Here is a 14,844-nt window from a genome sequence, read left to right on the forward strand (position 1 = left end):
CCTATTATGGAATTTTTCAAAAAACAATGTTGTTCTGAAAAAAAGTGCCAAAAATAAAGATTTCATAACTGAAGTTGTAAGCTACTTTTTATAATTTTCATACATACTTGTAATATACTTGTTTAAAAAAAAAATTATTTTTTTGTTCATTTAGCTTATTTCTAAAACTTAAGAAATAACACTAATTATTTCCCTTAAAAACTTGTTTTTTTATTATTATGTTTTAAGACAAGTTGTAAATTTAAAAAGGTAAATAAAATTTCCCCGCTTAATCAAATAATATTTCTTGGGACCGACGATATTTGATTAAGCCGGTCTGACAGTATGTCCAAGGCTTAAGGCTTAGAGCTACAATATCCTTGGAAGTATATCTCGGAAATGATTTAACATTCGCTTCAACAAATATAATTTCTAAATCCTCCTAAACTCCACAAATTTTTTTAAAAAAGGCTGTGTCACTTTTTCTCAGGATTTATGTCTTTTTTTTTAAATTCAAAATGTTAATGAAATTTTTCGAGAAATAGAATAATGTTTTCTGCAGTGGAAATTGACAGAAATTTTATGACTGACAAAAATATTGCTCGCTTGAAACGGGGTTTGCTCGATAAGGTGAGTTACGCTCTTATAGGCTTAACATTGTACCAGCCAAAGCTTTTTGATTCCCTCGCTAAATCCAAGTTCTCGTTAAATCAGGGCTCGTTATAAGCAAATTCGACTGTATTAACCAGATACACTACAAGAAATGGTTCCGTAGGTAATTTAGACCTTTAAGTAAATAGACAAGTGCTCGAACAAGATGTGCAGAAACAACTTCTGCCGTAGCCTCTGATAGGATGGAAACAGCATTGCATCCTTGTTGGCTATGTTTTTGCCCATTTACTTCAAAATTTGCACAGTCGGTGGCTGCAGCTGAGTTTTGCATGTAGTTATATTACAACATGCTTCCTTCGCCCTGGATCTGGCACTTGATGTACGAGAGAATAACCTGCAATTGTACCAGACAGTCTGGTTATCACATCCAAAGACTGCAGTTTGGTTCTTATGGAACTCATCAGTCTGGAATAGTGTGAACAACCGAGCTGGAGGCAGATATCATCTCATTGGAGCTGAGAGCGCCAACAAACTGGTAGACAAAGTAAATTTATCTCACCAGTGGGTGTCCGCAGCATGGTGCGGTTCGACTTGTGGCGGGTTATACAGCATGTAGCGCCGTGATACTACATGACGTACATGGCTGGTTTTAAGGCCAATGTATGCCTTTACGTGCGGCAATGATGGGAAAATTGTATTACAGCAATGCATTTGAATTTTTAAATCTCAGACTTGTTTACGCAGGGCTAACGAGAGACCATTGCAGCCTAGTCGAAAACTAGGGGTCACAGCTCAGAGTTTTATGAGGAGAGTGGGGGCTGGGGACCAAACTAACAACAGGTTCGCCTTGGCTCTCAGCTGCTCTGCTTTTACCCCAAAAGCAAACCAATTCCCACTATTACTCCGTATCCCTGAAACAGCTATAGTCTAGAGGGAAAAAGATTCCAAATTCTAGAATTTCAAAGTTTCCAACTCGTATCTCCTAACCTAAAATTGACCTGACACTGCAACCCCGGTTATAAGTAAACCTTCACCTCCATATAAAAAATTTCTTGTTATACTACAATGCCCAAAAACACCCCTTTGTGTCCATTTCCAGGGCTAGCAGGCCCCTTGTGAGCCAGCTTCAAAGTTTTTGCCTGGCATATGGCTGTCCAAAGAGAAGGATGAGCAGGGCATCCCCCGCCGGGTGGGAGTGAAGACATGACAGCGAGCTCTAAACTGAACTTTAGCTGCATTAAAATGTATTCTTTTTACTTTTACTCAATACTAGTGGTACCCACACTGCTTTGCCCATAGTAGAAAATTAAAAGGTCTTTTAGTTCGTCTTTATATTTAAGTAATGCATGGTGAATTTCTCGCCAATTCGCTTGCCCATGTTACAGTTCCGCGTTATGATGATTTCGTAATTTACTATTCCACATTGTGATAATTTGTTCGGAGAAATTTTCTGAAAATTGGAATAGAAAAAAAACAAAATTGAATTTTTGAAAAATCGCTTCGAGGTGCGCACCCTCATGCTACAAACTTTGCTAAATTTCATGAAAATTGGCCATATGGTCTAGGTGCTATGCGAGTCACAGAGATCCAGACAGAGAGACTTTCAGCTTTATTATTAGTAGAGATTTAATTTAAAATACTAACACATTCCTGTCTTTTTTAATAAAAGGAAAGATAACATGGTCAGTCTCTTCGGACGGCCCTGCCCCTGCTTTCCTACCCTCTGTGCGGCCTTGGTCAGGCCCGGATCTACACACTTGCAGACCCTGCTGTGTGTGTGGGGAGGGGGGCATGCCACTGAAAGTGCCCCCCGGCCCTTATTGACATAGAAATTTTGTAGGCAGTTAGCCGCCGTGGTGTTTTTTGGCAGGGGGCCTCAAAATTGATAGATTCGGGCCCGGCCCTGGTCATACTGTGTTCTTTCATTGTTCGTATTACAGTACATGTAGGTGTAATTAGTTTTATAATTTTGTATTTGAATAAAATTTCTTTTTTGAAGCTACACTTATTTCAGGGTAACAAGAAATTAGTTTACATTTTACTGATGAAAAAACAACTGACTTCCCTTAATAACAAAGAAGATATACTGCAATCACACCTGTTTAAACGAAATCAAAGAGACCTATTATGATCTAGATGAAATAAAATAAGTAAAATACAGTAAAAATGTGTTTAGTTGAAGTAAAAAGAACTTATCTCTGCACAATGTGTGTCAGCATTTCAAAACTGGATGTATCTTATCAATGTGATTATTTGTAACTATTCTAGAAATTGGCTCCATTTTTTGAATTTAAACTTGTATATAACCCAAACTATTAACAAAAACTCTCATTTTGCTTCATAAGTAAACATATTTTTACTATTACTTGTGCGTAGTAATGTATTCAACGTAGGGAAAAAAAAACATGTTCAAATCAAACAGATATTACAATAGGCAGTTTAAATTCAAAATTCTCTAAGTATTATTCAATTGTCGTTGTGAGAAAATTATTTGAAAATCTTTGATCCTCATCAGATTCATTCTCATCAGATGATTATCAAATCGTAATTTTTCCTTTAAACATCATGCGTTTTATTCAAAACAAATACAATGTGCATGTGGAACATATAGAGCATTTCTTAAACGGCAACATTTTTTATCCAGTTTGCTTTCTTTTCCAACTGTAGAACTGAAAGTTGAAAAAAAAAAAATAGCATGGAATATATCCATTACGCGAGCGAACATGAATTCAACATCAAAACAAATATTGCATCACGATTTTAACCATCTCAAACCCAGGGAGCTCAAACCTAATTCTCTCATTGGTTGACATCAGTTCATCGCTCCAAGTACATGCGATTATCATCGACCAGTAGCTCCTACCCCGACTTCTCACTTGCGATTGTCCAAATTGTTTCACTTGAATTCGACTGCCAACAGCGATTGCAAATCTCGTCGATTGCGATTGTCTTTTTTGCGATTGTGTAGTGTTTCACTTGAATCCGGCCCTTAGACTCTTACATAATAAAAACCTCTTTTACGTTCAATATTCCTTTGGAAGGTTTGCAGAATGGAAACGGAGATTTTTCAATCTTTTCAAAACTTTTTAAAATGAATATCAAATTAAAAATGGTAATTAACTCCCACCCATGTAGCTAATTTTCAGGATTCCAATCTATTAGACCTAACTATTGTCTCAGTTGACTTGTTCAATGAAGTTACCTTTGAAGTTTTTCCTGACCCTTGTGCCAGCGATCACCACCCAGTGAATGCCATGTTTTCTAATCTACAGTTGGTCGATTGTAATTGGCGTAAAATACTGTGGGGTCAGTTTGAAACAGATTTAAATCAATAATTGCATTCCATGGAGAATGAGAACTTAAACAATCTTAACAGCATGATGGCAAAAGTTCTTGTTAATAATAGCAGAATGGTTAAGATAAGCCGAAATAAAGGAAACTCCTGGTGGGATAGCACCTGCAGTTTCCCAACTTAAAAGAAATTTTTGGAACAAAACCATGGAAATTGCAGGAAAGAACAACTCGATCTATAAAATTCTAAATAGATTAAAAAATCGGCGTATGGATAGTCCAGACTTGAATCTCTCCCTCTCGACCGCTGGGAAGGAAATTCTTTTCCCCTCAGCTTAAGCCAATGCTTTTCGCAACGTCGTTTAAAAGATCGACAGTGAAGGAGTTCGTTCCATTAAATTTCAGCGGCAATATCGAAATCAACAGACCTTTTACCATCAATGAACTTGAAGATGTAATCCACCGTAATCGGGAGACTTCCCTCGGCCCTAATAGCATTTCTACCAAGGCCCTCAAAAAAATCAATTTCTCGAATTTACCTAAACTTTTAAACATCATGAACAGGTTGTGGATAAACGGAGATGTGCCGGATGCGTTTAAACGAGCACTCATTATACCTATTCATAAACGTGGAAAGCCGCATAATGACATCAATTCCTATAAACCTATTTCTCTAACTTCTGCCCCTTCGAAAACTATGGAGAGAATTATTTTAAGCAGGCTCGTTACCTTTTGTCTAAAGGCAAAGATTTTCCCTGATAATCAGTTTGAATTCTTGCCATTCAGAAGCTGCGATGCGGTACTCTCTAGTATTCATCATAAAATTTTTGAAGTTCGGTCTCAGAAAAAATTTGTTATTTTCACTGCACTTGATTTAAAAGCTGCATATGACTCGGTATGGATTGATGGTCTTGGGTGGAAACCTATTGCTGTTGGGGGATCAAAGGGAATGCAGGACTATGGATTTATAACATCATCTCCAATAGAACCTTTCAAGTCAAATGGAGGAAGACGCTCTCTGCGGAGATGCGCATCAATAGAGTGTTCCCGCAGGGATCTGTGCTGAGCCCTTTCCTGTTTCAGGTTTATGCTAAAAATTTGTGTGACCTCAGCTCTAAAAAAGTCAACTTGTTAATGTACGCTGAAGATATATTTTTAATAAGCTCTGGGGACAACTTATCAAACGTGTTGAAAGAGACCCAAAAAACACTTGGGAATGTACAAAAGTGGTGCAAAACCTGGCACATGGAAATTGTTCCAGAAAAATGTGTCGCTGTAAATTTTTCTGACAAACGACTTGAGCCCGATAGAAACTTAGAAATCTTTGGTTCTCCAATCCGCTGGAAGGACAAGATAAGGATTCTGGGAATTCATTTTAACAAAAACCTTACGTTTAAGTACCACTTTGAATATCTATATAAAAAGATCTTCAAAGTCACTAACGTTTTAAAAGTTGTAACGTCTAAGAAGTGGGGTGCATGAACGCAACATCTTTTAAATATCGTGAAGTGCTGTGTCATAAGCAAAATGGATTACGGATGTCATGTTTTTATTGCTTCCTCGAAATCGGACAAGAAGCAACTTGAAACGATGTTTCATGAGGCGCTAAGAGTAGCCGTAGGGCTTCTTCGTTTTACCCCTATTCCTGTCCTCCTGAAAGAAGCCGGCGAGCTGCCTTGTTCGATTAGGCACAAAATGAAAGTAGAATGTTTCTTTGCCAAACAAATCGCTCTGGGAAATTTCTATTTCTCAGTGACTAGGAATATGATACTAGCTTACGCTCTAGATAGACTGCCAGCGATCTCTGAGAAATTACCTCTTGCGTGTCTTTGAAAAAGCTTGCTTAATGATCTCAACATTTTCCCCAGTCAATTTATTAATTATTATCTTCCTTCCAGTAAGCAAAATATCTTGCCTTCGTATTGCATATAAAGGTTGACATGCAAAAAAAAATCATCTTGCATTAATGCTGCCTCAATATTGTTATGTTACTCCATTTATATTATCAGCAGGCTGCCACAATATGGACTGACAAGGTGCATGCAGCGTAATATCAGGAAAATATGAAGGTAGGCTGCTTTTGTAATCTTGCATACGTATTGATATGACAGGATAATATCAAGATGTTGCCATGACAGCATGAAATCAGAGACTGATTAGTTTTCTAGCCTATGAATATTTTCTTAAAGCTGACATCTGATCGGAAATTCAAAAAAAAAAAAAAAAAAAAATCCTCGTATTGCGTAATACTTGACTTATTTTTTTAAATTCATGCTTCTAATTGTATTATAAAGACATAAAATGCTTAGTTAGGAATAACTGCGGAAGTTTTTATAGCACATTTAAGAGTGAAGACAGCCATTAATAAATAGAGAGAATAAAGTACATTACCGAATGGATGTCAGCACAACAATAAAAATTTAAATGTGCCCTATACAAAACATATGAATTTATCTTAAAGAATAACATAAATAATCATAGAATAAAATTAAATTTACTCGTGAGATTGAAGTGATAATAGGAAATTCTGGGCTGTTTGTCCTTTGTTTAAAAGTCTAGGGACGCAAAACCTTTTTTTCGGCCATTTTTATCATTGATCGCACATCGTCTGCGATATGGCTTGTCTAGTACTATATTAATAAACAAATTCAGTTATCAGACATTCATAAGTTATTCCTAAAACAATACTATTCCACACTAATAACTAAGGAACCAACTGAGGAAAATTTTTGGAAAATGGATATGTTTTCCCTTTTGATAAATTAGTCCTCATTTGAAATGAGGGAGAAAAAGGAATTGGGAATGTCTAGAAATACAACTTTCACTTGCAAAATTAAAATGAGTGTAGTTATCTACATTGATCTTACGGATAATCAAAAGTTTACTTAATTTTACTACTTCGTATGGTTCCCTTGTTTAGCACAGGGATTCAAGTGAAACACGGCCGATCGCAATGCACCGATGCGATCGCTATTTCCCCAATTTGAGTTCAAGTGTAGCATTGCGATTGTCTTCAGTCCCGATTTCCTCGCAAAATTTGCAATTGCTCTCGAGCTCTTGTAAGTCTGGAAAATCTCTCGCAAGTGCAGAGAAACATCAATGGCGTCTGTTTTGAATGCAAAGTTGATTTTAGAATTAATGGAATGTTATTGTTGAAAATTTTCAATTCTAAATTGGCAAGTCAATGCAAGACTCGTTTTTTGTTTATCGTAGCATTTTTGCAGTAGCCTTCATTTTACATTGGAAGTAAAATTGGTTTTATTTACTTAAAATATGCGATACTTCTTCAATTTAACATTTTTTTCATCCACAAATGCAGTACTTATTTTAATTATGACTTAATACTTGATGGCATAATATTCTGCATAGTCATTATACTACTTCGTCGTTTTGAAGAAATCAACGGAATTTTTTTCCGGCTGAACAACAATACAAGTTGAATTACGACTGTGATGAGAAATTATAATTCAATTCTCTTCATTTTTGTAATTTTACTAGTTAGTACTATACTAGTTGAGAAAGAAAAAGAAAAGGGATTGTTGAAAGTGAGTAAATTTGTTTAACGTTCACTATCTTACTAATATAAAATCTCAATTCTAGGCTAGTATTTTTCAATTATTTGCTAAAATTGCATTTACTTGCGCATTATGGTACAATAACAAAATGCATCAAACTTAGCTATATGGCCCCGGCATAAGTTCCTACTATGATGACATGCATTGTACTCCCATTAAAAGGTAAATTGTGAAAGTCTGAAATCTGGTAAATGTCGACACTAGTCAGTGCATATCAACATACACATACCAAAGGCATCGGTGATATACTTAATATTTCTGGTGAATCGTCAGTAAAAATCGACATTCTTTAATTTTGGTGTTTTGCAGTAACATATATGTACTGCATATCCATGATTTTAAAAAAAGTAATTGGCAGAAACATTTCGCTGTAAATAAACGAAAAAATAAATGACGATCCAAATCCCGTTGTTTTTTTTCCAATGAGGAAAAAAATAATGACAGTACTTCACAAAGGTGCATATGCAAAACGTAGTCAGACAAGGGGGACAAATTTCGAATTCAGTCGTTTAATACTGGTTTGGGAGGGGGTGATAGTGAAAAGCGAGCAGTGCCAGATGTTTAATTTTTCTGTTATTTTTATATGTCTGTGGCAAATGTTGAAACTGATGCCCTCACTAGTGATGGGCATTATCGAAACCTTTTGATAATCAATATCTTTCCAAATCGAGAACTTGAGCGATTGATAATCCAGATCTTTTGAAATCGAGAACTCCAGCCGAGTCAATCAATAACCAAGAATTCGTGACAATAAGAGTTCTCGAGTGATTCGATTATGCCCATCACTAGTCCTTACCCGTCTACCTTCAAGGTTTCATATCAAGTTTGAAAAAATTTGAAGAAAATAATTATGGTGAATTTTGCCGCCTTTCAGAAGATGCCGCCTGTAGCAAGGGCTTGCTCCCATATATGTAGTACAGTCCAACTCACTAAAAACAAGCGCAAAGAGACTGCATTGTTTGCATTCGACGAACCTCACCGGTCGACCGGTGAGTAACGTGTTACTAACCGTAACGTTCTATCATCTTTCGGTTACCATTTTAAGCTGTTGATTGGTTGATTAAAGCACGTGATCGGTTAACTGGTTGAGCCGGTCGCAAGCAAGCATCGACTTAAACTAGAAAGTAATATTTATTGCCAACTATCTTTACATTAAAAAAAAATTGCGCAGTCGATAACCTGATTAAATAACACAAATAAATATTGTACACAATTTAGACGATGATAAATTGACAAATATTTAATGTAAGATACGGTAGACAAGGAGTGGGAAAAGGGTGTCAGAAAGTGTTCTCAAAAGATCTTGAGCGAGCAATCGCCTATTATGGAATTTTTCAAAAAGCAACGTTGTTCTGAAAAAAAAAAGTGCCAAAAATAAAGATTTCATTACTGAAGTTGTAAGCTACTTTTTATAATTTTCATACGTGCTTGTAATATACTTGTTTATATAAGAAATTATTTTGTTGTTTATTTAGCTTATTTCTAAAACTTAAGAAATAACACTAATTATTTCCCTTAAATACTTGTTTTTTTATTATTATGTTTTAAGACAAGTTGTAAATTTAAAAAGATAAATAAAATTTCCCCGCTTAATCAAATAATATTTCTTGGAACCGACGATATTCGATTAAGCCGGTCTGACAGTATGTCCAAGGCTTAAGGCTTAGAGCTACAATATCCTTGGAAGTATATCTCGGAAATGATTTAACATTCGCTTCAACAAATATAATTTCTAAATCCTCCTAAACTCCACAAATTTTTTTAAAAAAGGCTGTGCCACTTTTTCTCAGGATTTATGTCTTTTTTTTTAATTCAAAATGTTAATGAAATTTTTCGAGAAATATAATAAAGTTTTCTGCAGTGGAAATTGACAGAAATTTTATGACTGACAAAAATATTGCTCGCTTGAAGCGGGGTTTGCTCGATAAGGTGAGTTACGCTCTTATAGGCTTAACATTGTACCAGCCAAAGCTTTTTGATTCCCTCGCTGAATCCATGTTCTCGTTAAAACAGGGCTCGTTATAAGCAAATTTGACTGTATTAACCAGATACACTACAAGAAATGGTTCCGTAGGTAATTTAGACCTTTTAGTAAATAGACAAGTGCTCGGATGTGAAGAAACAACTTCTGCATTAGCCTCTGATAGGATGGAAACAGCATTGTATCCTCGATGGCTATGTTTTTGCCCATTTACTTCAAAATTTGCACAGTCGGTGGCTGCAGCTGAGTTTTGCATCTAGTTATATTACAACATGCTTCCTTCGCCCTGAATCCGGCACTTGATGTACGAGAGAATAACCTGCAATTGTACCAGACAGTCCGTTTATCACATCCAAAGACTGCAGTTTGGTTCTTATTGGAACTCATCAGTCTGGAATAGTGTGAACAACCGAGCTGGAGGCAGATATCAACTCATTGGAGCTGAGAACACCACCAAACTGGTAGACAAAGTAAATTTATCTCACCAGTGAGTGTCCGCAGCATGGTGCGGTTCGACTTGTGGCGGGTTATACAGCATGTAGCTCTGTAATACTACATGAAGTACATGGCTGGTTTAAGGCCAATGTATGTCTTTACGTGCGGCAGTGATGGGAAAATTGTATTACAGCAATGCATTTGAATTTTTAAATCTCAGACTTGTTTACGCAGGGCCAACGAGAGACCATTGCAGCCTAGTCGAAAACTAGGGGTCACAGCTCAGAGTTTTATGAGGAGAGTGGGGGCTGGGGACCAAACTAACAACAGGTTCGTCTTGGCTCTCAGCTGCCCTGCTTTTACCCCAAAAGCAAACCAATTTCCACTATTACTCCGTATCCCTGAAACAGCTATAATCTAGAGGGAAAAAGATTCCAAATTCCTAGAATTTCAAAGCCAACTTGTATCTCCTAACCTAAAGTTGGCCTGACACTGCAACCCCAGTTATAAGTAAACCTTCACCTCCATATAAAAAATTTCTCGTTATGCTACAATGCCCAAAAACACCCCTTTGTGTCCATTTCCAGGGCTAGCAGGCCCCTTGTGAGCCAGCTTCAAAGTTTTTGCCTGGCACATGGCTGTCCAAAGAGAAGGATGAGGAGGGCATCCCCCGCTGGGCGGGAGTGAAGACATGACAGCGCGAGCTCTAAACTGAGCTTTAGCTGCATTAAAATGTATTCTTTTTACTTTTATTCAGTACTAGTGGTACCCACACGGCTTTGCCCATAGTAGAAAATTAAAAGGTCATTCGGTTCGCCTTTATATTTAAATAATGTATGGTGAATTTCTCGCCAATTCGCTTGCCCATGTTACAGTTCCGCGTTATGATGATTTCGTAATTTACTATTCCACATTGTGATAATTTGTTCGCAGAAATTTTCTGAAAATTGGAATAGAAAAAGAACAAAATTGAATTTTTTAAAAATCGCTTCGAGGTGCACACCCTCATGCTACAAACTTTGCTAAATTTCATGAAAATTGGCCCAAATGGTCTAGGTGCTATGCGAGTCACAGAGATCCAGACAGAGAGACTTTCAGCTTTATTATTAGTACAGATTTAATTTAAAATACTAACACATTCCTTTCTTTAAAAGGAAAGATAACATGGTCAGTCTCTTCGGATGGCCCTGCCCCTGCTTTCCTACCCTCTGTGCGGCCTTGGTCAGGCCCGGATCTACATACTCGCAGACCCTGCAGTGTATGTGGGAAGGGGGGCATGCCACTTAAAGTGCTCCTCAGCCCTTATATAGTTACATAGAAATTTAGTAGGCAGTTAGCCGCCGTGCTGATTTTTGACAGGGGGCCTCAAAATTGATAGATTCGGGCCCGGCCCTTGTCATACTGTGTTCTTTCATTGTTCGTACTGCAGTACACGTAGGTGTAATTAGTTTTATAATTTTGTATTTGAATAAAATTTCTTTTTTGAAGCTACACCTATTTCAGGGTAAAAAGAAATTAGTTTACATTTTACTGATGAAAAAACAACTGACTTCCCTTAATAACAAAGAAGATATACTGCAATCACACCTGTTTAAACGAAATCAAAGAGACCTATTATGATCTAGATGAACTAAAATAAGTAAAATACAGTAAAAATGTGTTTAGTTGAAGTAAAAAGAACTTATCTCTGCACAATGTGTATCAGCATTTCAAAACTAGATGTATCTTACCAATGTGATTATTTGTAACTATTCTAGAAATTGGCTCCAACTTTTGAATTTAAACTTGTACATAACCCAAACTATTAACAAAAACTCTCATTTTGCTTCATAAGTAAACATATTTTTACTTATTACTTGTGCAAATGTATTCAACGTAGGGAAAAAAAAAACATGTTCAAATCAAACAGATATTACAATAGGCAGTTTAAATTCAAAATTCTCTAAGTATTATTCAATTGTCGTTGTGAGAAAATTATTTGAAAATCTTTGATCCTCATTAGATTCATTCTCATCGGATGATTATCATCGTAATTTTCCTTTAAACATCATGCGTGTTATTCAAAACAAATACAATGTGCATGTGAAACATATAGAGCATTTCTTAAACGGCAACATTTTTTATCCAGTTTGCTTTCTTTTCCAACTGGTAGAACTGAAAGTTGAAAAAAAAAATAGCACGGAATATATCCATTACGCGAGCGAACATGAATTCAACATCAAAACAAATATTGCATCACGATTTTAACCATCTCAAACCCAGGGAGCTCAAAACTAATTCTCTCATTGGTTGACATCAGTTAATCGCTCCAAGTACATGCGATTATCATCGACCAGTAGCTCCTACCCTGACTTCTCACTTGCGATTGTCCAAATTGTTTCACTTGAATTCGACTGCCAACAGCGATTGCAAATCTCGTCGATTGCGATTGTCTTTTTTGCGATTGTGTAGTGTTTCACTTCAATCCGGCCCTAGGAGTTAGAAAAGGTAAATGTAATGGAGCGAAGAGCCCGTTTCTGCAGCTCTAACGCATAACCTGTCAAGTGTATCTCAAAAGAATCCTCATAACAACTCAACACAGTTCACAGAATTTTCAGCTTCTACTGAAGATTTTAATTTTGTATTGTCATGGCTCGAGGCAGTAGCGCTGGGTTTGATCGGCATATTACTATATTTTCTCCAGAAGGTCGATTATATCAAGTTGGTAAGTGTAAAAAAATCAGATTTAATTTCTTTTTCTTTTTGTTTCATTTGTTGTCTTGCCGAAGTTCTGAGGAATAGAACCATAACAAATTTCCTTGCATTGATTTCCTTTCTTATACCTAATATCGATTGAATCAAGTTCATTAAATCAAATTTTTGTTGTGTTGTCTGAACTTACTTCACAAAAAGTATGAACTGTGAAAAACAACAAACATTTGAGCTTGCCATTTAGTGTATAGTCAATTAAGCACAATTTAGACTAAACCTAAGTTTTGTACAAAGGAGAGAGAGAGAGAGGAGCACAAGACAGCTCAATTTACCCGAACGTGAAAAAGAAAAAAATGTCAAAGTATGAAAAAAAATATTCTTCAATGGCAGCTTTAAAATTCACTTCCCAAGAAATTTAAGCGATTGGCCGGAAAATTTCCGAATTATGTCAAATAATGCCGGTTTGAAATTTATGCTGGATTTGTTTGGATGCTAACCAATAGTTTTATGGTTTATTTGAAAACTTAATTTTATTGAAGTAAATAACTTTTTATTGAAAATTAGATTTATGATCAAGTTTATCAGAAAAACTTCTTCTAGGCTAGGTTTAATAAAATTTCAAACATTTAGCTATGTTGCAATTTCAGACATTGATAAAAATTTAATGTGGCTCAACAACAGCGGTACCTATTATCCTAAGACTACATTACATAAAATCTATAAAAGACTATCAAATCCTTGTACTTGATGAGTCTACAGGAATAGATAAAATGAAGGAGTGGACATTAAACAGAACAGATTGTGAGATGCTGAAAATGATCTTAATACTAAAAAATTAAGATCATTTTTTCAATCTTAAAATTGCAACTGAATGCAAAGAACTGTTATTCATATAGCTGAACTTATGAATCTGATTTGAAGGATTGTTGGGTTATGAAGTGAAATATTTGAAAAAAACTGAAAAAAGTAAGATATTTATAGATAATGGACCTGAATATTATTAATGCAGTATACTCCTACATTATTATGACTGTGTTGATACTATGGATCCATTTAATGTTTCAATAAATGACAACCAAGCTCGAAATCATTTTTAAAATCCTGTTATTAAAATTTTGATTTAATCACACACACACCTTTTCATCAATTATTTTCATTCTTATTATTAATCTTTTGGAAAAGGTACGTCCGTTACCACTGTTGGTACATCCGTTACCAATACAAAATATTTTTTTTTTCATTATAATAATAAAAAAAATTCTTTAAATGTTTTGATTGTTTTTTGCATCATAACACCCCCCAGACCCCCTAAAATTCTATATCCTACTTAAAAGAGAGCCTTGCTTCACTCTCTTGATACCAGTCACCTCTCTTAAGGTCAATTCAAAAAAGCATGAAAACGACACACACACAAAAAAAAGTAAAGCATAGCCTTATGCATCACAGGAAAACAGACCAAAACATGGGGGGGGGGGGGGGGGGGGGGGACAATTTAAAATGCTACTAAAAAAAAATCCTGCCCCCCCCCCCCCAGGAACTCAGTCTTAAATCCGCCTATGTTACTACATGAAGCTGCAAATTTGGCAGATTGCTGTGGTCAATTTAATAACTGAACATTTTTCTTTTTTAATCTTGATAAATAACTCTTAAAACATAGCTGCCAACTTGTAAGATTTAACCTTACTTACATTGTAAGTTTTTGGAGGTATTGTAAGTTTGTAAGATCTTATGGCATAATTATAAAATAATTCGGTTTTAAATCTCTGGTATTTTTTTTTAATGAGTTTCCTGTTATGTTGCTTCAGAAGAATAGAGAAACTGATGATGAAGAGCCTAAGATAAGCTCCAATTTCTCTGTGTACAAATAGATAATTTGCCCGGTGTTGTGCTAAAAAGGGAGAGGATCGATAAAAAATAGGCTGCTTTGAAGAAATTAGTTGATGTCGATGGTTCGTTGAAGTATGAAAGGCTCTCCTTCTCTATGCTTTCCATTCTAGCCATACTTCACAGCAATGCAGAGTGCAATAGAATATATTCAGTAGTGTCAGAAAGGGGAGGACAGAGCTGTGCAGTTTTGACTGATAATAACCTGGATAACATTTTAATCATTAAGAACTAACAAACCCCCCCCCCTATTGTTTTGAATAAGTTATTGAAATAAAAATTTTTAATATTGCTAAGTCGGCAACATAAAAAAGCTTAAGTTCCAGTGAAAGTAATTTCGGCAAAAGTAGCTGACTGCATTAATTTACGAAAGAAAAAGTAAGATAATACAGTAAG

General features: G+C 35.8%; 1 protein-coding gene across 1 annotated transcript in view; it reads left to right on the forward strand.

The window, feature by feature from the left end:
* Positions 1-12,431: 12,431 nt before the first annotated feature.
* The window catches only part of LOC129222131 (proteasome subunit alpha type-6-like), a 41,426-nt gene continuing 39,013 nt past the window's right edge, over positions 12,432-14,844 (forward strand). Inside the window, exon 1 of the mRNA XM_054856582.1 lies at positions 12,432-12,577. Coding sequence (XP_054712557.1) covers positions 12,502-12,577 — 76 coding nt within the window. The 5' untranslated portion in view covers positions 12,432-12,501. The remainder of the gene's footprint in view (positions 12,578-14,844) is intronic.

Source organism: Uloborus diversus, chromosome 5 (genome assembly GCF_026930045.1).
Source record: "Uloborus diversus isolate 005 chromosome 5, Udiv.v.3.1, whole genome shotgun sequence".
Taxonomy (NCBI): domain Eukaryota; kingdom Metazoa; phylum Arthropoda; class Arachnida; order Araneae; family Uloboridae; genus Uloborus; species Uloborus diversus.